This window comes from Tachypleus tridentatus, chromosome 12 (genome assembly GCF_004210375.1).
Source record: "Tachypleus tridentatus isolate NWPU-2018 chromosome 12, ASM421037v1, whole genome shotgun sequence".
In the NCBI taxonomy this organism is placed as follows: domain Eukaryota; kingdom Metazoa; phylum Arthropoda; class Merostomata; order Xiphosura; family Limulidae; genus Tachypleus; species Tachypleus tridentatus.
In genome coordinates this window covers 12,832,056-12,859,072 of record NC_134836.1, presented here as the reverse complement: position 1 = coordinate 12,859,072, position 27,017 = coordinate 12,832,056, and the positions used below count along the sequence as shown (strand labels likewise).

The 27,017-nt window shown below is 31.8% G+C and overlaps 1 protein-coding gene across 2 annotated transcripts in view; it reads left to right on the top strand.

Annotated features, from left to right (window-relative positions):
- LOC143234780 (major facilitator superfamily domain-containing protein 4A-like) overlaps nt 1–27,017 on the top strand; it is a 78,040-nt gene that overhangs the window by 3,082 nt on the left and 47,941 nt on the right. The window contains exon 2 of one of the 2 annotated variants that reach the window (XM_076472398.1): nt 9,458–9,643. The exons of the other annotated variant lie outside the window; for it this stretch is intronic. Coding sequence (XP_076328513.1) covers nt 9,458–9,643 — 186 coding nt within the window. The remainder of the gene's footprint in view (nt 1–9,457; nt 9,644–27,017) is intronic. 2 annotated transcript variants of the gene reach the window in all.

The window sequence follows — 27,017 nt, the reverse complement described above, 5'->3', positions numbered from 1 at the left end:
ACTCCCAAACCATTGAAAATCATTAGGAAAAGATCCCAAGGAATCACTAGAATTCATTAGGAAAAATGTCAAGGAGATTCAGAAACTCATTGGGAAAAACCCTATAGAGACTAGTGGAATTTATTAGAAAAAACGCCCAAAAAATTAAGAAATTATTTAGAAACAAAAACAACCCTGAAGAGACCACTAGAACTAAATAAGTTTGTTTAATTTGGAGTTGGAGCTGTAGTCTGTGGACCCTTATGTTTGTTCAAATTCGGGTTGAAGCTGTAATCGAGTATCTTTGTGTTTCTTCAAGTTTGGGTTAAAGCTATAATCTGTAGATCCCTATGTTTGTCGAAGTCTGGACTAGAGCTTTAATCTGTAGATTATTGTGTCGTTGAAGTCTGGGCTAGGACTATAATTTGTGTATGTTTGTGTTTCTTCTAGTCTAGGTTGGAACTGTAATCTTGGATCCTTGTGCTAGCTCAAGTCTAGGTCGGGACTCTTATCTGTGAATCCTTATGTTTGTTCACGTATGTGTTTGGGCTGTAATCTGTGGATTCTTATGTTTGTTGACGTCCGGTTTAAAGCTTTAATCTGTGGATTATTGTGTTCGTTAACGTCTGAGTTGGGGCTATAATCTGTGTGTGTTTGTGTTTCTTCTAGTCTATATTGCAAGTGTATCCATGGGTTCTTGTTTTTGTTCAAATCTGGGTTAGGACTGTCATCTGTGGATCCTTGTGTTTGCTCAAGTTTAGGTCTGGACTCTTATCGATTAATCCATATGTTTGTTCACGTATGGGTTGGGGTTGTAGTCTGTTCAAGTCGGGGTTGGAGCTGTAATTTGTGGATTCGTGTGCTTGTTAAAATCTAGATTGGCACTGTTATTTGTGGATTTTTGTCTTTGTTCAATTCTGTGTGTCGTTATGTTTATTCGTGTTTGGACTGAATCTGTTATCTGTGGTCTAAACAATACTCAAGTGCCCATCTCCTGTTCCAATAAAAACGTGAAATTCTTCAGCGTTGAGCAGTAAAGAAACTATTCAAGAAGAGGTTGTATTGATTTTTCTCATCGATTTTCCACTAGTCAGAGAACTATCCCCAATGCTTTCAAATGATCCTATTCTCAATGACATTCTATTGTATACCTCGACTTTAACCGATCACATTTATAATATCACAATCGAATCAGAGATTTATTCTTGTTTTTATGAAGTAAGGCCTTTAAAACAGTTTTTTATCAAACCTTTTCCTCAACAAGAACTAGTATATTTCTTCTGAAGTTGAGAACTAAATAAAAGGTGCTTCTAAAGTCAATTTTAAAGTTAACTTTAATGATTAGTTTTTATTTTATTTTGAAGAAACTGCTTATGTAAGTTGTAATTATTTGTTATGCCTTGTCGAACAACTATCTGTCAACTAGACGCTAACCTAGCGTCCTAATGCTTGTAGATAGTTATCAGCTCGAGTTATACATTCACATGAAAAATTTTAACGTGCGTTGCTACACAGTATTTAATATAGCTAATGAACGATGAACTAACTACCCATGTTTCACTGTGTTCTAAATTGACTTATTTTTTACGCTGGTGGGATCCAAATATTTGCTAACACAATGTGACATCAGCAGCACATAGTAATTGTTATGGTTTGTTTCAACATTTACAATATTTTTGTTCATATTTTCTGTGACTCACTTATTATTATGGTTTCTGTAAGATACGTATTCATGGCTCACAAACATCCCTATGTGTAAATAATATTTAAAATAAATTGTTTAAAAACCCAGTGGAAATCTATACGAATCCCATTGCAATTTTACGGTTAAACAAAAATATTCTGAGTCAAGCCTAATATGTAGAAATTTCGTATAAATTTGTTTGTAATACATACTCTCAAATGGTAATGGCGAGCAAACCAAATACTACAGCAAACGGGCTTCTTGACGTAAAATATGATTGCTCATAATTGAAAGCCCTATTACTCAGGTGAATTAATTAATTAATGTAAACAATATCACCTGTTGATATTAAACACACACACCCGTAATTAGATCTGAAAGTCGCAGATACACATATAAAGTATACGTTGTTTGTCAGCATCAGCGATCAACAAATAAAACAGTATATAACTAATGTAAATTACAAGTAACTGGGTAAAACGACAACTTAACACTCAATTTTTATGGCCAGTGAGGACAGGACAGTAGCATTAGATGCTATGAAACATCGAATGAGCCTTATAGAATTACTGAGTGGAATAAAGAAACGTTCGTCAAGAGAAAAAATCATTTCATCTGAAGAAATGGCAAAATTGTGAATATTTAATACTGGCCTCTGGAGAAATCAAAGTTAGTTATCAAACACGAGTTTTGGATTATTAAGAAAACATGAAATAATGCTTAAAAATGAAAAAAGTTAATCAGCTTGGTGTTATTGAAAAAGGCAAATTGTAAAAGTATGCTTATTCGTTTAAACCGTACTAATATTTGTCGCTTTAACAAGAATTGATAATTATTAATATGATTGCTTAATAGTAATCATTATTAATATGATTGCTTAACAGTAATTTCGACGTTTGATTAAGCCTTCATGAATATTACAAGACATATCAAGCAAGTCCGTCATTTTCTCTGACTTAATGTAAAATATATTTAAATGTTCTACACTCGATTTAACTGATACAACTCATATTTCTTTATCTACTCTAACAACAAATAGCGACCTGTTTTTGACATGTGTAGTACGTACTGGACAGATTTACATATTGGTGAAACATTTAGAAAAACGACCTTTTACATTCCGGATATGTAAAATTTTATTATTTTTTTTAATGTTAACCAACTTTCCGCTTTTGCGGTTTAATCAGGATTAATATGGAGAACTGTTTAATATTAGAATATCCGTTAAATATTAAAACTGCTTTTAATGCTATATTTTTCGTGTCTGCCGTAATGTGCGTCTAAACAATATGTTAAGTGTTATTATTATTTCATTATTGTTCCAATGTTATAATATAGTTTTTATAATACTAATTATATAGCTACAATAATATATAGCAAATATAACTATTTTATAAGATATAAAAATGAAGAGTGTGTGTGCTTTCTTATAGCAAAGCCACATCGGGCTATCTGTTGTGTCCACCGAGGGGAATCGAACCATTGATTTTAGCGTTGTGAATCCCTAGGCTTGTCGCTGTACTAGCGAGGTACAGAATACAGAGAACTACAATATGCTTTTATGACTAGCTAAAAAAATATACATAGAAAATATAAGCTGTTAAGAAACCATATGTTGAAAGGATAAAAAGTTAACTAGCAGTGTTAAATACAAATTTCATATGAAGACTGTGTGATACTCCAGGGTATTAAACTGCAAGCATGTGTATTTATATGATGTCATCAACGTATCTGTATCACACTTTTGATATTAAACCTATTTTTTGTATCGAGAGCTTTGGTGTTTATTGTGTACAAAAATATTATAACAAATGTGACTGCTGCTGTGTTATTCGTTGTTACTACTTACTTTTGTATGTACAAAGTATCAATAAATTTAACATTACTGTTGTACAGAAAAAATTGAGCATTTGGGGTGATTTTATAATGTAATATTAGCTGAAAACATGTGGTGGTCAAGTGGAGTCAGCGCATATTGTTTGGGTAGAAGACTGGGTCTTTTCTAATAGGTCTGTAGTATTGGATAAGTGTGATGGAACATACTTTAGAATGGTCTAAGCAGCTGATCAAGTAATCAGGATATGATTTTTATTGCAAAGTCATACGCTGGCACTATAGGTCATAAAGGTAAGTTTTGTTTGTGGTCTTTAGGAACTCCATATAGTTCAAGTGTCCGGCAAAAGATTTTATTCTTTTAGTTGCTTAAGTGTCTTCCTGGCTTCTTCTTTGACCGTTTTTGTTGAATTTTTGTTTACTGTAGTATAGGTGGAAGTGTCTTGAAGATATTATTCTATTTTCACTGGTAAGTGTTTTTGGTTAAAATTACAAAACCTTTCCCTTTGTCTGATTCTTTTATGATTAGATTATCGTTTGTTTGGAATTATTTTATAGCTGCTTTTTCTGCTGCTGAGATTTTAGATTTTTCTTGATATTTTTTATCTGATGCTATAGGAATGTATTTTGTTCTACGGCGGTTGATACTTGTGCGTTAAATGACTGGTTGTTGATTGATAGGAGAATCCGATTATTTTCTTGGTGATTTGTATCTCTTATTGTGTGTAGGTTGGTAGAGTATATAATTTTGTCTGAGTATCGTTGGAGATTTTACTTGAGGCTTCTATAGTTTTTATGTGTGAAGTTTTCTGTTGCATTTGTTCCTTCTTCAGTTTTATCATGTTCTTTCCAGCGAACGCTATATATAGCTATTTCAAGTGCTTTTAAAATCGCTAGGTTTCCACTGAAAGAAATGTTTAGACCTTTCACCAGAAGTAATATTGCGTTGGACTGATGTTTTATATAGTTTTATGTTGTGACTGTGTAGATATGGTAGTCTGAGAAATAAAAGGTTTGCATTATCTTTAAGTATAATGGATTATAACAATTTTTTTTCTGTTTATTAAATAACAATAATAAAAATGTCCAACAATATAAACTGACCGAACAATATAATAATTAATTTATTCAAGCAGGGAACGATTTAATATATAAATTATGTATCTATATGGAGCCCCTATAGCTTCAGGGACAGTTTATAAGATCATAAATAAAACTCACCTTTATGGCTTATAGTGTCAACGTATCACTGCAACAGAAATCATATCTTGTTTACTTGATCAGCTGTTTAAATCATGTCTAAAGTATGTCCTATCACACTTATCCAATACTAAAGACCTATTAGAAAAGATACAGTATTCTATATAAGCAATATGCACTGATTCCATTTTATTTTCCTGAGATGTATTCTATTTATACGCATCCAAACCCATAGAAGAAGGTAAAGACAGTTTCATTAACTTCACATCTTCATTTGATCAAGACATTTTCCACCAAACATCACATCATACAATACTTTTTTTTCCTGTTCAACAGTTATTTTAATTTTGGTGACACTTCGTACAATCAAAAGAAAGTAATAACAACGATACGACAGAGAAATGGAACAGGACAAATGTGACACATCAAAAACGTAGTTCATCAAACCATTTGCAATATATATGAAAACGCGTATACAGGAGAAACAAGACCTTTTCACATGCGTATATCAGAACACATCAGTGTCTTATATACGTATAAGCAACACAAAACTGCTCCAGTAGAACACTTCCTATACAAATACGGTATTCCAAATACGCACATACACACACAAAAACTATTTAAAGTTTCTATCTGAAAAACAACCAAGGATTTTAAAGAGAGAAAATGTATGGGAATTACGTTCATCAACGGAAAAAAATCCCAAAATGAACAGAGACAATGGGTGCTACATGTAACTAAACGATCATTCAAAAAGCAATTTATCATACCAATGCACTTGACACTTACTTTTAGTTCAAAACTTACGTACTCTTGCGATTTGTTTTTACCCAAAGTGACGTCGATTTTTTCCAGAGTTGCACTTAATTTTGTGTGACATCGTACCCTGATAAAGGTATAAGTTGGAACCCTGACAGAGGCACAAGTTAGAACCCATATGAAAATTAGAACTCTGACGAAGGCATAAATTGTAACTCCTAAGAAGGTGTAAGTTAGAATCTTGACAAGGTTGTAAGCTGTAACATTGGTGAAAGCGCAAATTAGAACCCTGAAAAGGCATAAGTTGTACTTTAGATGTAAAAGCAAGTTGAAACACTGTCGAGACGTAAACTAAAACTCTCATGCAGTCGTAAGCTGAAATACGGAAAAAGGCGTAATTTGTAATCCTGGTGTAAACGTAAGCTGAAACCCTGAAGAACGCATAAGCTAAAACTTTGTTGTAGTCGTATTAAAATACTGAAACTCTGAAGAACTGGGGTTAAAGTCCTGACGAAAGTTTAAGATAGAATATTGATAGAAAACAGTATATTTTTTATTCAGAGAAATTTCTTCAGAATAGCACTATAATACATTTTAAATGAATTGACGAAATTTAGTTCATTGGATAAACTGATTTAAGAAAGTCTGTATTCTTTGATGTCAACGCTTGTTTTTTATGTATTTGGAAAACATGAACCTAACTGAGCTCACAAAAATAGTAATAAATGCACAGTTCTTAAATTATTTATATGCATAGTTAATTAAATTCTGTGATTTTACAAGTCATGTATGGGAAAAACATTTGTTAAATCATTCTGTTATCATTTTGATCAGTTCACCTGCAGGATTGCGGTAAGTCTAAGAACTTTCAACGATTAAATCTATATTTTGATTTCCCGTAGTAGACACAGCAGATAGTCCGATGTGGTTTTGATATACAACAAACAAACACTTTGATTAAAGTGTTCAGTTACTTTAGTGTGTAAAAAAAAATGATAGTCTTAGTACAATAATTACGATATTTGTCAGTAGGACTTAGAGACTACAGTGTTAGGGAACATCTCTCATTACGAAAATTACACTTTAAACTTGAAAAAAACCGATAAGACCAAATGAAAAGGATGTTACAAAAACTGAAAGAAAGCAGAAAACTAAATTCAGTTCACTTATATTTTTAAATGTACGTGATCTAAAAAAAATGCCAATCTTTTCTTTAATGTAAAATTAACCCTAAAGAATGTTGAAAACTGCAGTGTAGGTCGAAATGTGTTACAACGGGTTAATTGAAACATCTATATGCATTTCTCGTTGAAAAAAATAAAAGAACAAGTTCTAAGGTTTTGAAATATTAAAAGTAGCTTCAGAGTTTCAAAAGATATTTATGGAGTTTGTGAAATTCTTAATTTTTCAAAAACAAACCACAACACTTATTTGTAGAAAGAATTCATTGGTGTGAAACAGGATTATGGCAGAGGAAAACAATACATAGTTATTTGTACAATTTTAGAAATGTCTCGCTGGTACAAATAACATGCTTATTTCAAAGGATAATAATCAGGGTCTTTGAAAGTGTTCTGTTTCAATGTTGTATTAGTGGAACTTTGTTGAACCAGTATCAAATTGAGGAACTTGGTTGTAAAAGTATATAATTTTGTGACACATTGGTTGGAGTAGAATGAAACACTGAAATGTTGGTTGGAATACTATAAAGCAAGGGCCTGGCATGGCCAAGCGCGTAAGGCGTGCGACTCGTAATCCGAGGGTCGCGGGTTCGCGCCCGCGTCGCGCCAAACATGCTCGCCCTCACAGCCGTGGGGGCGTTATAATGTCACGGCCAATCCCACTTTTCGTTGGTAAAAGAGTAGCCCAAGAGTTGGCGGTGGGTGGTGATGACTAGCTGCCTTCCCTCCAGTCTTACACTGCTAAATTAGGGACGGCTAGCACAGATAGCCCTCGAGTAACTTTGTGCGAAATTCCAAAAACCAAACCAAACTATAAAGCAATGAACGTTGGCTGCACTTGTATTAAGGAGTTGGTTGCGCTGGTATCACGCGATGCGTGTACCTTAGTTTTAATAGTATAACGTTGTGGAAACTTAGTTACAATGTATAAAGAATTAAAAAGTTGGTTGTAATAGTATCAGTTAGGGAAACTTTTGTTGTAATAGTATAAACAAGTGAAACGTTGGTTGTTATAATATTAAGTAACAATAACAACTAGTCAACTGTTGGTTGTAATAGTATCAAGCAGTGAAGTGTTGATTATAATAGTATCAAACAGTAAAGAGTTGGTTGTAATAATGTCGAGTAGTAAAACGTTGATTGTAATAATATCAAGCAATAGAAAGTTGTCAGTGATGTTGAGAAAACCCACTTGTAGAGAAATATATATGTAAAAACGTCTCGTTTGGGTTGGGAAAATATTTTACGTAGAGGAGCGAACAACGTTTTGACCTTCCACCTGACGATGACCGTAGAAGATCAAAACGTTGTTCGCTCTTCTACGTAAAATATTTTCTCAACCCAAACGAGCCGTTTTTACATATATATTTTTTCAACAGAAAGTTGAATGCAATAGTACAAACCAGTTAAACGTTGGTTGTGATAATATAAATCAATATCGGTGAAAGTTTGAAGAACAGAACTAGAATCAATTTGTTTCCCTAAGTATTTCCCGAAAGCGTAAAAAATAAAATTTAATATAATCATATGCATTACCAACTAAGACTAAATCTCGCATCTAGACCATGTTTTTAAACACAAGTTTGTAAGGTGTAAACTTTTAACTTCCAGTTTAAGTTTTACATTAAAATGAGTATATTATGATTCAGTGAAGCACATCTCTAGATTTTACTTCTTTATTTATTCGCATTCTTTAAAGGTTGGCATTTTCTGACTTCCGTTTCGAATAATGTATTGTGACGATTATTGAATTATTACCAAAATAATAATTTAATTTGGGAAATAAAAAACAAATTTAACCATTTGTTTTATAATAAAAAAATGAAATGACCAGAACTTAAATTTGTCTTTCTTGTAGATTCAACTTAAGAGGCGAATTAATTTTCGTGCGTTAATTTTGTGTTGATTCAGGAAAAACGATTTTTGTAGATGCCGGTTGTGTAGGATTATGTTGGATCATTTCATCCGTCGATTAGGAAGGCACTGAAAGCACTGAATATATAGAACGTCTTCTTACATCCGGGACCCAGTCAATGGCTTTATTGTGATCGATCAGGGTAAAAGGTTTTAGTATGCGCGCGAATTATGCGGAATAGACCATTTTTACGGCATGATTACATTTGAAATTTTAACACTCTTCTCAGCACACGTAACTCCCACGCGCTGCTAACGTTCAAAGCCCGTAAACGAACAATTATCTCTTTTTGCTACAGTACTTAATCATTGAACTCCTTTAAATTGATGTTATGAATGGAAATACCATGCTGGATTTACTTATAATATCTGTACAGCCATACAGGCGCGACCGTAAAGGGCGTGGCTGATGATACAAAATTTTGTTATATCATTAACGAGACATCACATTTTTTAGATTACATAGGCCTGCGAATTTAAATTTCATGAAAGTTCTTTTGGTTTTAATAACAGATTTTCCGTAAGGATTTTTTATAAATAGGGAAGAAAAAATTACTTAGACCAGATTGTTATTTCGTTTACCATAATGAACATTTTCAGTGGCAGATCCAGGGAAGTGGGGGTCAAACGCCCTCATGCTTCCCCTGGCAACAATAATAATTTTTATGTGCAATTATCTATTTTATTTTTTGCAGGCTCATCACTCCCATCTTTGGTTTACATTTATTTCATAATCTAATCCCGTTAGCTGCATTCAAATGTATGCTGAAAACAAAAAGGAGGGAAGACGAGTAAAGCTAATATAACCCTCGCCTTCTTATAATTGTACGCTTACGGGTTCCTTCGCGCCTCGTTGTTGTATTCCCTTTCGATCAACTCCAGATTCACCACTGGTTTATTATTACAGTGAAACCTGTCTAGGCCTGAAACTGCATGAGGTGGAAACCTGTACAAGCCGGAGATATGAAAATTTTGCAGCATTATCTCAAGATTTATTTTATAAAGGCCCTCTATATGGCGGAGCCTGCTTAAAGCGGAAGGAAAACTGTCTTTTTACATACCTCATCTATCAACAAGTAGGATTAGAACCTGCGTAAGGCGGAAAATGTTTTTGATTAAATATTAATTTCTTATTTAAGTAATAATTTCTTTAAATATTAATAAATTCTTGTTTAATTAATCATTTGTTTAAACTTTCAAATGTTCGTTTAGTCTTTCTACCTCCATGTACAACATCAGTTTTACAGCCACTAGATAATGGAATTATACAGTGTATAAAATTGAAATATAGAAAATTGATGCTTCAGCATATTATTTCAAACATGGTCGACTATAAGAGAGCATCTGAAATGACCATGAAAATTGACATGTTAGATGCAATTGCATTTTTAAGTCATTCAATCAATGTGTAAAAGATGAATGAGTAATAAAGTGCTTTCAAAACTGTGGTGTTATTCTTGGTAATGGTGGAGATTGTGGAGAAGTTTGTTGTGACGATTGTAGTGAAATCCAAACTATGATTGAGAAGATTGATAGATAATTCTGTGAACGCAAAAAGTTTTACGAAAACTGATAAGAATGTTTTACCGGAAACTGATGAAATTGATTTAAAATCTATAATAGAATTGTAAGTTGGTAACAGTGTGAGAGATTCAGAAGATGAACAAAATGGAAAAGATTGTGAGGAAATAGAAATTCCTACTTCATCACAAGTAATCACCTTATCAAATTGTATGCAAAAATGAAAGGGGAAAATGAACTTCATGAAAAAGCCGTAAAATTGGCGTTCTCTTTTAACCGCATGAGAAAGTCAATTAAAAAAAAACAAAGCAATTGAAATTGGACACTTTCTTCAAATAAATTTGATTGAGATTTTGTGTATATTTTAAATACCTATTTTTTGTTTCTTTTCAAATAAATATAGCATAGACAGTATAATAACTATTCACAAACGTCTTACTTCCCTTAAGTCAAGCAAGTATAACGTTCCGCTCAAAATCTACATATAATTAAGGAAATGCATGTTCACTATGTCTAAGCCGGAAATTTTACTCGGTCTCGTTCGATTCCGCCTTAAACAGGTTTTACTATATTGTATTTGGATTATAGAGCGATATATAAGACTCTCACGTTGCAGTTGGTCTATAGAAAGCTATAACCAGTGATTGAATGCATTTTAAATAAAACAAAATATGACCAGATTTCAATGAAAATAATTCACTTATGTAAAAGTACATATGATGTTTTGTCAGAAATCTGTATGTGATGGAGAAAAATGGATATCATTTTCTGCTTCAGCGTACAACAATTAACGTATAACGTGTAAAATTTTCAAGACAGTAAAAGCGTCGCTGGTCTGTGTTGTAAGTGACCCAAATCAATAAATATGTCAAAGAACCGCTAATGAGACTATGTTAGTCCTAGCACTATCAAATCAATAAAAAAGGAAATGAGGCTCTACTATGCTATACCTAGCGTTGTATAACATATACTACATAGCATATGTTCAGACATCACAAAATATTTAATGCTTTACTATAACACATTAAATATGAAGACGAAAAGCGGAAGACTTTCGAAACGTTGTCCTCTGCACTTGTGTCTCATAAACAGGCAGTCGTCATCTATTCTACAAAGTTATCATGAATGCTCTGCCTAAACAATCTATCAAAGAATACACTAAATATAATTTTTACTTTTGAATTTTACCTATGCGATCTCAAATTTGCTGTAAGTTTTACTCTTTGTTTGATTCTAGTTTTTCGTAAGGGCAGTTTTTACTTTATTAGAAACAGAGTATGTCCACAAACAAGAAAGAACAACAACAAACACATTTGCAGTTTTGTGCAGAAAAATAAGTCTTAGCTCTGTGTTAGTAGCTTTATCTACGAGTGGTGACAAAACCTCGGCTTTATTTAAAACTGATTTAGCTTGCTTTTTCCGTTGTTTTTGTGGGCAACTCGAATTACTCATTCCTACCTAAGATTTTCATACATTTAGCCTTCTTGACTTGTGATTTTCTCACAAATCTTTTTTTGTCGTCAAGTGCTGTAGATACTGAAGGGGTAACAATACTTTGTTACATTTCATCTTAAGCTGTGATAACTAATCGAATTAAAAAACAACATTTTTTTTTTCATTTTAAATGCTAATTTAACTGTTGGTACTGTTGGTAACATTAACTATACTCGTAAACATTGGAGGAACAAAGACAGTGACTGTAGTGTTCTGTAGTCTGTTATTTCTGGAGTCAAAATAATTTGGCTCATTCTAATTGGCTTAAATTAAAGGTTTTATTACTTTTCAATTACTCTTGGTGTTTACTGATGATATCTAAGACCGTAAAGTTTTGTATTAAAAATTTAGGCTTAACATACCAAACATACTATATCTAGTGATAATAAACAGTTTTTCGAATTTCTATATAGAATAATTTGCGAGATTGATGCGTAGAATCAAGATGAGGAGAAAATGACAGATTCTAGTTTTAGAAGATATTTAATATACGGTTTGTTTCCATGTACTTTAATGTACCTTTTACTTTGATGTACGATTTGTTTTCATGTATTTTGATGTGTTTTTTACTTTGATGTACGGTTTATTTTGATGTACTTTAATGTATTTTTTATTATTTTGCTTTGCTCTCTTTAATGTATATTTTATTGTTTTGCTATATTTTAATATATTGTTTGATGTTTTGGTATGCTTTAAAGTTCGGTTATATCTTTCAGTCTATATGACATATTCTTTGATGGTTTCTTCGTTTTGCTAACACTTCTTTAGGAAATTATAAAGCTGAACAAAGAATACTGAGTCCTTGCACGTGTTGAAACAAATGATTTATCATTAACTTATTGTAGCTATGGAGAATCATGTATTAAACAAAATTAGAAATGTGTAACGATGGGATATAATATAGAGACGTGTTTGTAAACTAGTTCAAATTTTAAAACTATGAAAATGATATAGATTAATTCACAGGAGACATTCTCATCTGCTGAAAAGAGTGACTTTATCAGTAAACTAAACTGTTTAACAAATAAAAGTCTAACCGAAACAACCAATTTTTCATTCCTGTGCATAGACAGCACATTTCTCTCTCCTTTTTTATGCTATTAAACTTTCCACTCTGTTTATCGTAAGCTTCTCCATGATAGAGACTTTGGCAAGCAATACATCTTATTATAAGAGCTTTCTCGACAGATGTTATATATCTGTCATACATCGTACATATATTGGGGCAAAATAGATTAGTGTCTTTTATTTTTTAGAAATACCTTTAAAATTATAATTCAGGGGAAAGCATAATCAGATTTTACTCTGGCAAGACATTATGTAAGACTAGTGAAGTTTTATATATGAGTATTGTAACAGTTTAACAAAAACAGTTTAATACCAGTTTATTTTCTGGTAGAATACAAAAGTTGTACGGTAAATCAGTCAACGCATTTTTTTTAAGACGTCCTGAAAATATAATCTATTCATTTTTTGAGAGAATACATATCCGTATTGTGGAACTAGTCTATATATTCTATCATAGAATACAGAATGTTTTGCAGAATCGGTGAACTTATTCTCTGACGGAATACATAACGTGTGCTATAGGACTAGTATACTTATAATCTAGCAGAAAACATAATGAGTACTGTGGAACCAGTTTACTTGCAATCTAACAGAATACGTAATGAGTGTTGTAGAACCAGTCAACTTATTATCTCACAGAGTACATAATAGGCGCTGTAGTACCAGTCATTTTATTTTTAGATAAAGCAATTATTACTACTAGGTTTGACAGATGCACAGGATAATCATTCTATTCACTCTTTAATAAAAAGGCGAAATGTAGTATACATACGTATATTCAGCAACTGTCAGGTGATACTCTGCACACACTATACTTTTGTAACAAGAGTTAAGAAATTTGCTTTAACGTATACTAATTTTCTGACCCTTCCTCGGGATTGCCATGTTGTGTTTGGTCATTTTCTATATCCTGTCTGTAGTGTAATTCCTCTTTTAAGTTTACGTTTTATGGCATCCAAAAATATTGTTATTACCTGCTTTTCTAACAAAAATTATGTATTTGGACCATGTTTTCACGGACTTTCTTAAATTGTGGACACACAAACAATCTATTATGATGAAAAAGCTACCATTACAAGGTGGTATTTATTTCATTCAACGTTTCGTGACCACAATTTATTCAGAATTGACCTGTTATTTATGCTGCTAGATTCACAATGGCTCACAAACTATACACTTTTATCTTGTTCTTCGGATGAAAAGGTAATGTAAATTTGTAGCCAGAATTGTAACTACTTTTATCGGGAAAATAATATTAGGGGCCCAATGACTTTTTATACAGGTAGAGAAAAATCTTTTGTAACTACGTCCTGATAAATAACATAACATGCAAAAAAGTCGTCTACGAAACTTGATCAAGATAATAAAACGATAGGCTACAAACTTTTTCTCAGCCAATCAATATTGACGAATTTTAATAGTTTTTTTTAAGGGAATAAGCGACTAAGAAAACTTCTACTTATATATATGCAATAGGGTAGAAACCTTCAAATTAATGTAACTAAAAGAAACGAAGTCGCTGGCTACTGCAGAGCTTTTAAAATAGCTCATATTGTCGGTTTATTCTAGAAATTAATTAAAGAAACGTTTTGTAGCTCACTTCCAACAAAGAGGATTATACTTCTCTGTAACTTTAGGAATAGTATCTTATTGAGCTACTAACTGTTTCTGGTACATCAATACGGAGTTTAAATGGCTCTGTTATAATTGCAAAATTTAGCAAAGAAGAGCAAATACAGTGCTAATCTATCGATCTGTGTTTGTCTTTGTGCATGTAGCCATCTATATCTCTTTCATCTTTCATTATTCTCCTGTACGAATGTCAGTGCATTCATTTGTTATCTATCTGTTTAAATGAATGCGCTGTCCTTTATTTTATACAGCCTCTTAAAATACATTTGGGATATTAAGCTTACAGTATACAGAATATTATTATTAGGCCAACCAGGAAATTAGAATCTTCTTTAGAATAATTGATTTGTCTTCTCTACAAGGTTCCAAGTTTATTCAGCAGTACCATTTTCCACACTCATTTTTCATCCTTGACTAACCACTGATAGTCCAAACTGACCAGACCCACTCGAATAGTAGCACAAATGTAAGTAAATAACTGTCCACTGTTACCCCATAAGATATGTAGTTAGTTTCACTTATCAACTCCTCACTGTTAAATGGGTTTAGGTACAGCCCAACTGGAGAGAGGAACACCCATAAGTTTGTCAGTATCTATGTTACTTCTCATTATCTTGCTCTATTTTTATCTATATGTTTTACTTAAAGAACAAAATGTCAAAGAAAAGCATTATGCGAATACTTTATATTTTGATTAAAACAAACATTTGTCAGAGAAAACAAATAAACTCAAGTATACAGAGACTGACTACGTAATATTAAAACAATTTTTAAGCCTCGCTACGTCGCTACAGTTTATTTCGCAAAGTTCGGTCATACTATCTTAAGAATGTGCATTTTGACTGTAACTTTACAGCATAATTTCTATACCAAAGGCCACGTCGTGAGATTGTCATGTCCAAAGCATGCCCATCTTCCCTACTGACTTTACATAATACAGCTGATGTACAAAAACAATGACTTCCCAGCGCCCGTTTCAACATTCCGATACCATAAATGTCGCCTGGCGACTTGACAGATATGATTTAGTATAGAATAACAAGAGTACCTAATTAATTAATACTCCAAATGTTTAAAGTATGCAACAAAATGAAAGATATGTCGAGGAAGCGACTTCTTTGCAATTGACTTACACTTCTTTTCCGCAAGGAAATACTTCTTAGTATGTTTCTTACTGTTATCACTGGATTTTGTGTTCATATACTTTTATCTGTTACAAGATTCCGGACTTCGCCTGGGGTATGACTGCAGAGTTATTTCTGGTGTTTCAAGTTGATCCACATTCCTTTATTTCAAAATGATATTAAGTACACGTGATAGCCGCGTCTTGGAAATTCTAAATCCCACATCTGAATACATCTTTGTGATCTGAGCGTATGAATATTTTGAGTCAGGATTATACATACCTTTCTCAAAAGCAATCACTTTTCGGCGGCATCATGGTACTAATAGTAGATAAATTGATAAACGTGTAACAATGCCAGAACTCTGAAGTTAATCATCAGTACCAATGCTGATACCATATGATAAAATTTAGTAGGATTAAGTTATCACTTTGACATTGACAAATGTTCACAGAATAATAAGGTGAAGTCTTATTTTGGCATACCGTGTAGTATGCTCTAATATATTTCAACAACACTACCTTTGCCGTAATCAACATCGACGAGGCGTTTCACCAAATACCATGGCTCATCAAGCCGGCTGAGATATGACAAACGCAGTAGTGGCCTAAGCATTATTTGTATCATGAAACTTTCATGAACAGCAAAACTGTTTTTACATGAACTAGATTAATTGTTTGTTTGTTTGTTTTGAATTTCGCGCAAAGCTACTCGAGGGTTATCTGTGCTAGCCGTCCCTAATTTAGCAATGTAAGACCAGAGGGAAGGCAATCCTCTAGTCATCACCACCCACCGCCAACTCTTGGGCTACTGTTTCACCAACGAATAGTAGGATTGACCGTCACATTATAACGCCCCCACGGCTGAAAGGGCGAGCATGTTTGGTGCGACTCTCAGATTACGAGTCGAATGCCTTAACCCACCTGGCCATGCCGAGCCTCCCACACAGCCATTCAGATTAAGTGAGTGTAATTGTTATCAAATTTAAATATACGTCAGTTGTCAAGTTAGATTTTTATAACGTGTGTTAATAATACGATATTATTTAGCTACTTTATATCCAATGCCAATTATTGTCATTATTATTTTATATCAATTAATTTTAATACCATTCAGAAGAACTGGTGAACCAACAAGCTAGTATTTTTGTTTCTGGATGGGTTCAGTATCTGCAACATGAACAGAAGAAAACTGCGTAAGTTAATCTTAGAACTTTTAAGTGGAAGTAAATAAGATACGCTGGAATGTTTCAAACTGTGAAGTGTGTGAACTCACATAACTTTTGTATTACTGTTTCGGTATGGTCGTGTTTCTATAAATATCTAGTGTTTTTATTATCTTTGTTTTAATGCAGTGTAAATTTATTTTAACTTCACTGTAACACACATAATAAATTACATGCTTATTTCCATAATACATCACTGGCTTATTACCATTTTGTTATAGCACATAATAAATTATGGGGATATCCCCCTTCAATATAACACACAAACATTATGAGGATATTCCACTTCACTATAACATACGCTAACATTATAAGGATATTCTTGCTTCAAATTAACACAAAATACATCTCACATATATTTTTACTTCAGTATAAAACGTATAATGCCATATGAACTTAAAAATACCTACTTTATTGTAACATATGTAATGCAGTACAGGCTTATAATTATACTCCAAAACACATTAAAGTTATTTTTGTAACGACTTTAAATTTATTTTTCTTAAAATTAACAAAAACTTATTTACCAAACGACAATATCACTTCCACTTACTAGATGTAGTTCCTGTTATAATATTCACTTTCCACTTTTGAGTGTGTTATTAGTGTTAACAGTACCGACACTTTTTGATTGTGTATGTCATTTTCAGTATAGCAGTACTCAGTAGTAGAAATCGACAAGGATTCGAAATAATTCACTCACCGAAAAACTCACCTATCGAATTCCTAAGCGAAAACCCGACAATTCAAAATATTGGTTACAAATATTTTTCGTATAAATGCTTATGATACGCTAAAAGGGTCACTAACATTTCCGGTATAACAATTACAAATTTTCTAAAACAGCGATTTTGCGCCCACTACTTGCCTACCTACCTGACCACGTCAGCGGGGCTAGCGTATAGACGGCTCAGACTATCGCTACAAGATTTCTAGAGCTTGCTTGACTTGTCTGTGGGTACACGCTTTTGATATTCCAGTAGCAATCCATATATATACAGGTATAGTGTAAATGATAAAGTTATCATGCACGTACTTAAATATCTTCCCAACCGAATTCAACTCAACGACTGGCGCTACGTATCGATGGATACACACGCAATAGTTTCTAAAGGTAAACAGTATATACTTTATACAAGTATAAGATAAAAAGAACAAACAAGAGTATTAAAAATTATGAATTTTAAAATGAAGTAAGAATCCTGATACCAAATAAAATCAAACAAGAATTAAAACCAAAATGACAAATCTATAAAATTTTTGTTTGTTTTGAATTTCGCGCAAAACTACTCGAGGGCTATCTGCGCTAAATGAGAGCTTATAAAATGTACTCTCAACTTTGACAGCTTTATACACTTATCTGTAGGCCAAGGTAAGGATCAAATTTTATAAATTTGTGTTGTGGTTTTAATTCTTGTTTCATTACTTTTTACAGCAGGATTCACATTTCATTTTGAAATTCATATTTCTTCAATAATTTTGTTATTATCGCTAGCGACATTTATTCTTCTGTCGTGTTTCTTTCTTATAACTTCATTTTATTATAGAAATTCATCGGGGTTTCTTAAAAGTTTGGATCTTAATACTGTACTTAGTCTTAGAGAATACAAAGAGGTAGTATATTTTGCAAAGAACAAAGCTACACAGTAAGCTATCTGTGCTCTATCCGCTGCAAGTATCGAACTTCAATTTTTAACGTTATAATCTTACTCAAGTCACCGAGAGGGTGAATAAAAACAGGCAGTCATATAATAGCTAATTGGTTTTATGCTAGCTCATATAATGGGTATATAAAAGGGAAAATAAACGACAATTTTAAATTTGTTGCTTGAAAGTTTACTATTCACACAAAATCTGATCTTCCAAAGCCTCAGCTTAGTCCTTCAGTAATTGTGATATAACTTTGTTTGATTTGGCTCTTCAAACGTTCTCCAGTAAAAGATAACACACAGGGAGAGGGGCTCAATAATATACAGAGGACTCGTCTCATCTGGTTGTGGTATTAGAATATAAAATGTGAAAATAATCACTTATATTATTGACGTTGTAAGAAATACAGTTAAGAAGTTAACGTAAGTTGCAGCTAGATAGACTGTTACCCTCGTTTAAATTTAAAATTCACCCGTTAGTGTCGATCCTTACAGGCAGACAGGTAGATGTATAGATTCTGTCAAATACAATATCTAGTAAAAGTTGTTTTGCTGTTCTTGTAACTAATGTAACATTTGCGATAATCCTGAAATAAACGACAATATCTCGAATTCTTAATAAATATCTTCGGGAACTATCACAATAAGACACCTTATTGGATATTACGTATTCAAACGTCAGTACAACGTCACTTAACTATTACTTGATATCTTAACTTACACATGTTATACCATTGAATTATTAAACCAGTGCAGGAGATGACGTGACTCATTGATTATTCTGGTTGTGAATATGATGCACGTCTGTGTTATCCTTGTGGCACAGAAACTACGACACATTTCTGTGTTATCCATGTGAAACAGAAATTTCGACTCACTTTTATGTTATTCTTGGAGCACATAAACTACGGCTCACTTTTGTGTTTTTTCTTTAACACATAAGCTTCAACAGCCTTGCATTCGTTATTATTTTTTTAGCATAACAATCACGTCCCAATCCTTTGTTATCTGGCTAAAAGAAACGTATTTTAACTTTCAGTATTACTCAAACATTGTCTTTAAAATTTAGACTGCTATAACGAATTCAACTCCTGAAGTGGTAGATGAAATGTATGTTGCACTTAATTGTTCGTATTTTAATTACTTGTTGAGGTTTAGTTATTCCATACAAAATGATTCTCATCTACTCGATAAGACAATATCAACCGTAGTTAAGGAAATGATCACTATTCCTTCCAATGCGTTACATACAAAAATCTGCCTTACAAAAATTTAGTAGTTTTGATAACGAGAGTGAAAATAATCAATTTAATGTGATCAAATATAGCAACATTTTGTTGGTGAAACTTGCGTTCTTATTTCTCAAAGCTGACGTTTCTGTCAGTTGTATTTTGTCGCAGCTTCTATCTCTAACCTAAGTAAACTATACAACAGTTTACACAAATATTTAAAAAAATAATCAAAGTAGTTTCAGTGCTTTTGGAAGATTGTATTTCACTATGAGTTTTTTTTTTTATCTTATGGGGTTTAACTCCGAACACGTATTTAAATGTTCATGCTTACAAGATATTTACGTTTAAAGTAGAATATTTGTTTGAGAAGCGTCCGAGTCCTCACTGTTCTATTGTATCAGGTGCGTTTTATAGCATGAAAGATTTATGTAAAGATGAATATTCTATGTGAAATAATGTGGGAGTCTTTAGCACCAGTAAATCAAGTAATACTTTGAGCATGCTCCCTTGCATTAGGTTCTACTTATCGATGTAGATAGCGCATGCCTCCTGAGAAGAATAGGACTGTATATGCAGTGCCTTTTTTTTTACCAGATTATTTAGGGATTTTTACACGTTTTCACACCCAATAAAGGCTCTGTCTAACGTCCACACTCTCGTTTTTATTGTGTTTTGTATTCAATGACGATTGCTTGATATTGTGTCAAATATCTTCTTTATCCTAAACAAAGTCAAAGATAAGAGTCTGTTTGTTTGATTGTTTGGAATCTATAGATGTGAGTCCGCAAACATACCGCTGCGTCAGATAAGTTACTATTATTTAATAATCATTCTTTTCATCCAATTTTATTACCAGACAAGAAGTAGTGAACCGCAGAACACTATAAGGTTCTTCGAATCACAGTATTTGGTTCGAAGTGTCTGGCTTGTATATATATATAGATCATATAATCTTTAATATTCTTCAGGAGACTATTTTAACTATAACATTGTTCACACTTGATACTGTGTTATAAGGTTATAGTAAAAAGTGTAAATGGCCACTGGCTACACAAGGAAATATTTTCAGTATAGTATGAAGAGTTTAAAATTCTCTACGTTTTTCTGCCTTAGTAAATTGGTATACATTAAGGAACTAAAAACTAAGTAAGAACTATATCTATCTTTACTTCTACTGAAGTTTTCCTAATTCCAAAGGTTAAGCATACAAACAAATCGTGTATTTGCCAGCATCGTGTGATGTTGCACTATGGGATTTAATTCGCTTCTGAAAGGCCATTGTGCATATTTACCCTTCATTCTTATTACAGGGCGAACGCTAAGCAAACAACTTGATTCTCGCAGCAGATTTGCACACAGCAATTCGGTAAAAACAAGCTGTTTCCATTCAAGATTATTTTAGTTTGCTCTGTTTTGTGAACGCCGTTTCCCTATTTTTGCGTCAGAAAAATAATCAAACGTAGATTATTTTATTTATTTTTAACTACAAAATTGCCAATATTCATCACGGAATGTGACATAATTATACTTCTCAAACGAACAGAAAGAACCAAGAGACAAATAAACAATTAGGCATTCTAGTATAATAAAAGTTGTTACATTTTATTATTTCAACCCTTACTGTAACATTCTGAAATAAGACAAATAGTTCTAAGTAATACAATAATTAGAATCTCCACAACACTGGGAGATTGGTGCAGTAAAATAAAATCACTGTTGAAACATGACAATTAAATAGAAAATAATAGAAACAAACAGTTTTGTTTTTACAGTGATTTTACTATATTATTCTAATTTCTAATTGAAACTTGTTACATACTTTACTGTACTGTAATATTAAACTGCTGGGGAAACCCGTCCTTTTAAATGACAGATAAATTTCCTGCACAGGAACTCTGAATCGCAGAGGAAAATAATTTTATTTTACAAGTTTTGTTTTTGGTAAAAATACTGATAGAAAAAAATGTGACCCTAAGTATTTGAAAAATTTGATATATGTATGTGATCTCTTTTCGCATTATCTGTTAAAACTGCGACATTAAAAAGGTTTTTCTTGTTTACCAAGGAAAAACAACTTTATTTACGTTATAGTTATTCATGTATCAACTTAGAAATTAGTTCTTAAAACGACCAGTTTTAAGCTGTGTAGATAACATGTTATTTATACCTAAAGGAAATCTATTTTTGGTAGCGTTGAGAGAAATTGATTCACACCACGTTTTCACACTAATATTATTTCAATGTATCAAATGTAATATTTTGTTACAATAATCGCTTTATCACCTTCAGAACTCAACAAAGCACAAATCTTTCTCCCTCAACATCGACTAAAAATACACAAATCTTTCTCCCTCAACATCCCTCCACGACTAAAAATACACAAATCTTTCTCCCTCAACATCGACTAAAAATACACAAATCTTTCACACAGATTTCCACCCACATCTACACACGTTATTACCCTACAACACCATCTTTACAAATACAAATGTCATTCTCCCTGAACGCCCTATCACATCTTAACACTGATCACTAGGAAGCCTTCAAATTATTCGTTTTGTCACAAATTCAATTATCAGTATCGAAACATATTTTTTAATCTTTGTGTTATTATTGTTAACATTAGCGACACTTATTTTTTATTGCAGCATTATTATTGTTAACACTAGCAAATCTTTTTAGCGTATGTTTTATTATAAAGTTATTGTTGTTAACATCGGTTAAACTTATTTTTTGATTGTATGTATTAATTTAATTTTAGATTGTGTGTTTTATTATTACCGCTATCAAAACGCATTATTTTGTTTGTTACGGAACTCCCTCTGGATTTTACAAGAGTTCTGGTTTTAATATTATTCTTATTTTAATCAAATAAAACTGGTTGTTTGTTTGCTTGCGAAGAACATAAGTACACAGTAAGCTACTTGTGATCTGCTTATCATAGGTGTCGAACCCCGATTTTCAACATAGTGAGCTCATTGATTTACGGCTGAACTACCAGTTATGTACGTTATGTTGAAATAATAATTTTACATGCTCTTTAGACAAGATATTTACACTAACTGTACCTTATGATGAAATAATAATTTTACATTCTTTTTAGACAAGACGTTTACACTATCTGTACGTTATGTTGAAAAATAATTTTGCATTCTCTTTAAACAAGATGTATGCACTAACTATTTGTTGTGTTCAGTTTACAAGTATATATGCTCTATAGACAAGATGTTTACACTAACTGTACATCGTGTAGAAATAATAATTTTACGTGCTCTTTAGACAAGATATTTACTTTACTTGTACGTTGTATTGAAATAATAAGTTTACACGTTCTTTAAGCAAGTTATCTATATTAACTCTACGTTATGTTGAAATAATAATTTTACATCTCTTCAGACACGATATTTACTTTAACTGTAGTTTATGTTCAAATAACAAGTATACATGCTCTTTAGACAAGTTGTCTAAATTAACTGTATGCTATACTGAAATAATTATTTTGCATGCTCTTTAGACAAGATATTTACTTTAAATGTACGTTATATTGAAATAATAATTGTACATGCTCTTCAGACAAGTTGTTTACATTAACTCTACGTTATATTGAAATAATTCTACACGCTCTTTTGACAAGATGTTTGCAGTAACTGAACGTTATATTGAAATAATAATTTTACACGTTCTTTAGACAAGATATTTATACTAACTGTATGTTATGTTGAAATAATAATTTACATGCTCTTTAGGCAAGGTGTTTACACTAATTGTACGTTATATTAAAATAACATTTTTACATGCTGTTTCGACAAGTTGTCTACCTTAACTATACGTTATGTTGAAATAATAATTTTACATTCTCTTTAGACAAATTGTTTACACTAACTGTACGTTATTTGAAATAATAATTTTACTAGCTCTTTAAACAAGATAGGAATAAAAATTGTACATGAACTGTAGACAAGATGTTTACTTTAACTGTACGTTATGTTGAAATAACAAGATTACATGCTCTTAAGAGAAGTTGTCTATACTGACTGTACTTCATGTTAAAATTATAATTGTACATTCTCTTTAGATAAGATCTATGCACTAACTGTTTCTTGTGTTGAATTAATAAGTTTACATGCATTTTAGACAAGATGTTTACACTAACTGTACGTTATGTTGAAATAATTATTTTATATGCTTTTAAGACGAAATGTTTATCCTAGCTATACGTTATGTTGCAATAACATGTTTACATTCTTTTTAGACAAGTTGTCTACCTTAACTGTATGTTATGTTGAAGTAATAATTTTACGTGCTCTTTCGACAAGATGTTTACTCTACTATATGATATGGAGAAATAGACGTTTTACATGCTCTTTAGAAAAGTTGTTTAAACTAACTGTATGTTATGTTCAAATAATACTTTTACATGCGCTTTTTGAAAAGATGTTTACTTAAACTCTACGTTATGTTGAAATAATAATTTTACATGCTCTTGAGACGCGATTTTTACTTTAATTGTAGTTTATGTTCAAATAACAAGTATACATGCTCTTTAGACAAGTTGTTTACCTCAACTGTTGGCTAAATTGAAATAATAATTGTACATGTTATTTATAAAATAAATATGTTTACATTAAATGTACGTTTCGTTGAAATTGTAATGTTATATGTTCTTTAGACAAAATGTTTATCCTAACTGTACGTTTTGTGGAAGCAACCAGTTTACATGCTCTTTAGACAGGTTATATACTCTAACTGTACATTATTTTTAAATAATAATTTTATATGCTATTCAGTCATGATGTTTACACTTCACTAACTGTATGTTATGTTGAAATAATAATTTTACATGCTCTTTAGACTAGATGTTTTCACTAACTATACGAAATATAGAAATAAAAATTTTGCATACTCTTTAGACAAAATGTGTACTTGAAGTGTACGTTGTGTTGAAATAACAAATTTATACGTTCTTTAAGCAAGTTATCTATATTAACTGTACGTTATGTAAATAATAATTTCACGTTCTCTTTAAACAAAACGTTTGCACTAACTGTACCTTATATGTAAATAATAGTTGTACATGCTCTTTAGGGATGATGGTAATAGTAAATGTGCGTTATATTGAAATAATAATTTTACATGCTCTTTTGACACGATGTTTACACTAAAGGTACGTTATGTTGAAAAAATAATGTTACATGCTCTTTAGACGAGATGTTTACACTAACTGTAAGTTATGTTAAAAAATAATTTTACATGCTCTTTAAGTATGATGTATTGTTAAAATTGAGATTAAATATCTCTATATCCAAAAATGTTACAAAAATACACAGGCTTTCATAGGGTGTCCTAACCTTTTCACATGACTGTAACAAGTTTACATGCTCCTTAGACAAGTTGTCTACCCTAACTGTACGTTGTTTTGGAATAACAAGTTTTCATGCTCTTTAGAAAAGATGATTACCATAACTGTACACTATGTTAAAATAATTATTTTACATTTTCTTTACACAAGATGTTTACACTTACTCTACGTTATTTTGAAATAATAACTTTACATGCTCTTTAGACAAGATGTTCACGCTAACTGTACATTTTCATGAGATAACAAGTTTACATGCTTTGTAGACAGGCTGTCCACACTAATCTTACGGTATTTTGAAATAATAATTTTACATGCTCTTTAGACAAGATGTTTAGACTAACTGTACATATGGTGAAATAATAATTTTAGATGCTTTTAAGACGGATGTTTACATTAACTGTACGTTATGTTCAAATAACAACTTTACATGCTCCTTAGACAAGTTGTTTGCATTAACTGTACGTTATATTGAAATAATAATTTTACATGCTTTTCAACAGGTTTCTTACACTTACTGAACGTTATGTGGAAAAAGTTATTTTACATTCCTTTTAGACAAGGTGTTTCAACTGACTATACGTTATATTGAAGTAATTATTTTACATGCTCTTTATGCAAGATGTTTACACTAAATGTACATTATGTTCAAATAACAAGTTTACATGCTGTTTAAACATGTTATCTACCTTAACTGTACATTATGTTAAAATAATAATTTTACATGTTCTTTAGACAAAATGTTTACCCTAACTGTATGTTATGTTGAAATAATAATTTTACATGCATTTTAGAAAAGATGTTTACACTAAATGTACGTTATGTTCAAATAATAATTTTACATTCTCTTTAAACAGTTTGTTTACACTTACTGTACGTTACTTTTAAATAACAAGTTTACATGATCTTTAGACAAGATGTTCACAGAAACTGTACGTTATGTTGAAATAATAATTTTACATGCTCTTTTGACAGGTTGTCCACACTATTTGTGCGTTATGTTGAAATAAAAAGTTTATTTGCTTTTTAGGCAGGTTGTCTGCACTTATAGTATGTTAATGTGAAATAACAAGTTTACATGTTGTTTAGACGAGATGTTTACACTAACTGTATATTATGTTGAAAGAATAATTTTACATACTTTTCAGACCAAATGTTTACACTAACTGTATGTTATGTTGATATAATAAGTGTACTTTTTTCTCCAAACTAGATTTGTATAACAATATACATTATAGTAAAATAGCAACTTTACAAAGTTTACAGACAAGTCTCTTCTCTAACTGTGCATTACGATAAAATATAAAATTTACTTTCTAATTAGAAGTTACCATAACTTAACACTATCGGAATGACGTGGAAAAGCGGAAAATCAAGAACGTAATGATATTGTTTCAGCAGGTGTTTATTATTATAACTTATTCTCTACAACATTATGTTCTGTATAGTTGATACCTTGAAACCTTCATTACTATAATTATAAGAATTATTGGAAGTGATGAAGTATTGTTAAAACAATTTTTATTTTTATAACATTCGGTTAAATGTCAGCTGTTATATACAACTAGGGTTCAATATTTCTATTTTAGAAAGAATTGTTACAGTTTCAAATAAAAGCTTAAGTACCGTTCAAAATAGTTCCGTCAAATAATTCTATGAAATAACATGTACAGTAAAATGATATAATTAAACTTTAAATCAGGGATTTTGAAAGTGTGATTCTCAAATGAAATTTATTTGAGTCATTGACGATGTATCTCACTTCTGAGATTTATCAGAGTCACACATAGTTGATCTCCCTGAAAATTATTTCAGTCATGCACAGTATGTCTGATCTTTGAGACTGATCTAAGTAATGCACTGTGAGTCTGATTACTCAAGCTGATTTGAAGAATGCACGTCGGATCTTGTTCCTGATATCCACCTGAGTCACATTTCCTTGAAACTGATTTGAACCATGATTATGGGTCTTACCCTGAGTATAATATAAGGCAGTCACATTGTGTCTGATTACTCAACTTTTTTGTGTGATGTACGGTAAATCTTATCTCTGAGAATGATCTAAGCCATGCACAGTGGGTTTCAGCTCTAAAGTTAACCTTCGTCATGCTTACCCTGAGATCAACCCATGTCAAGCACGATGGATCTAACTCTTGAAATTGACTT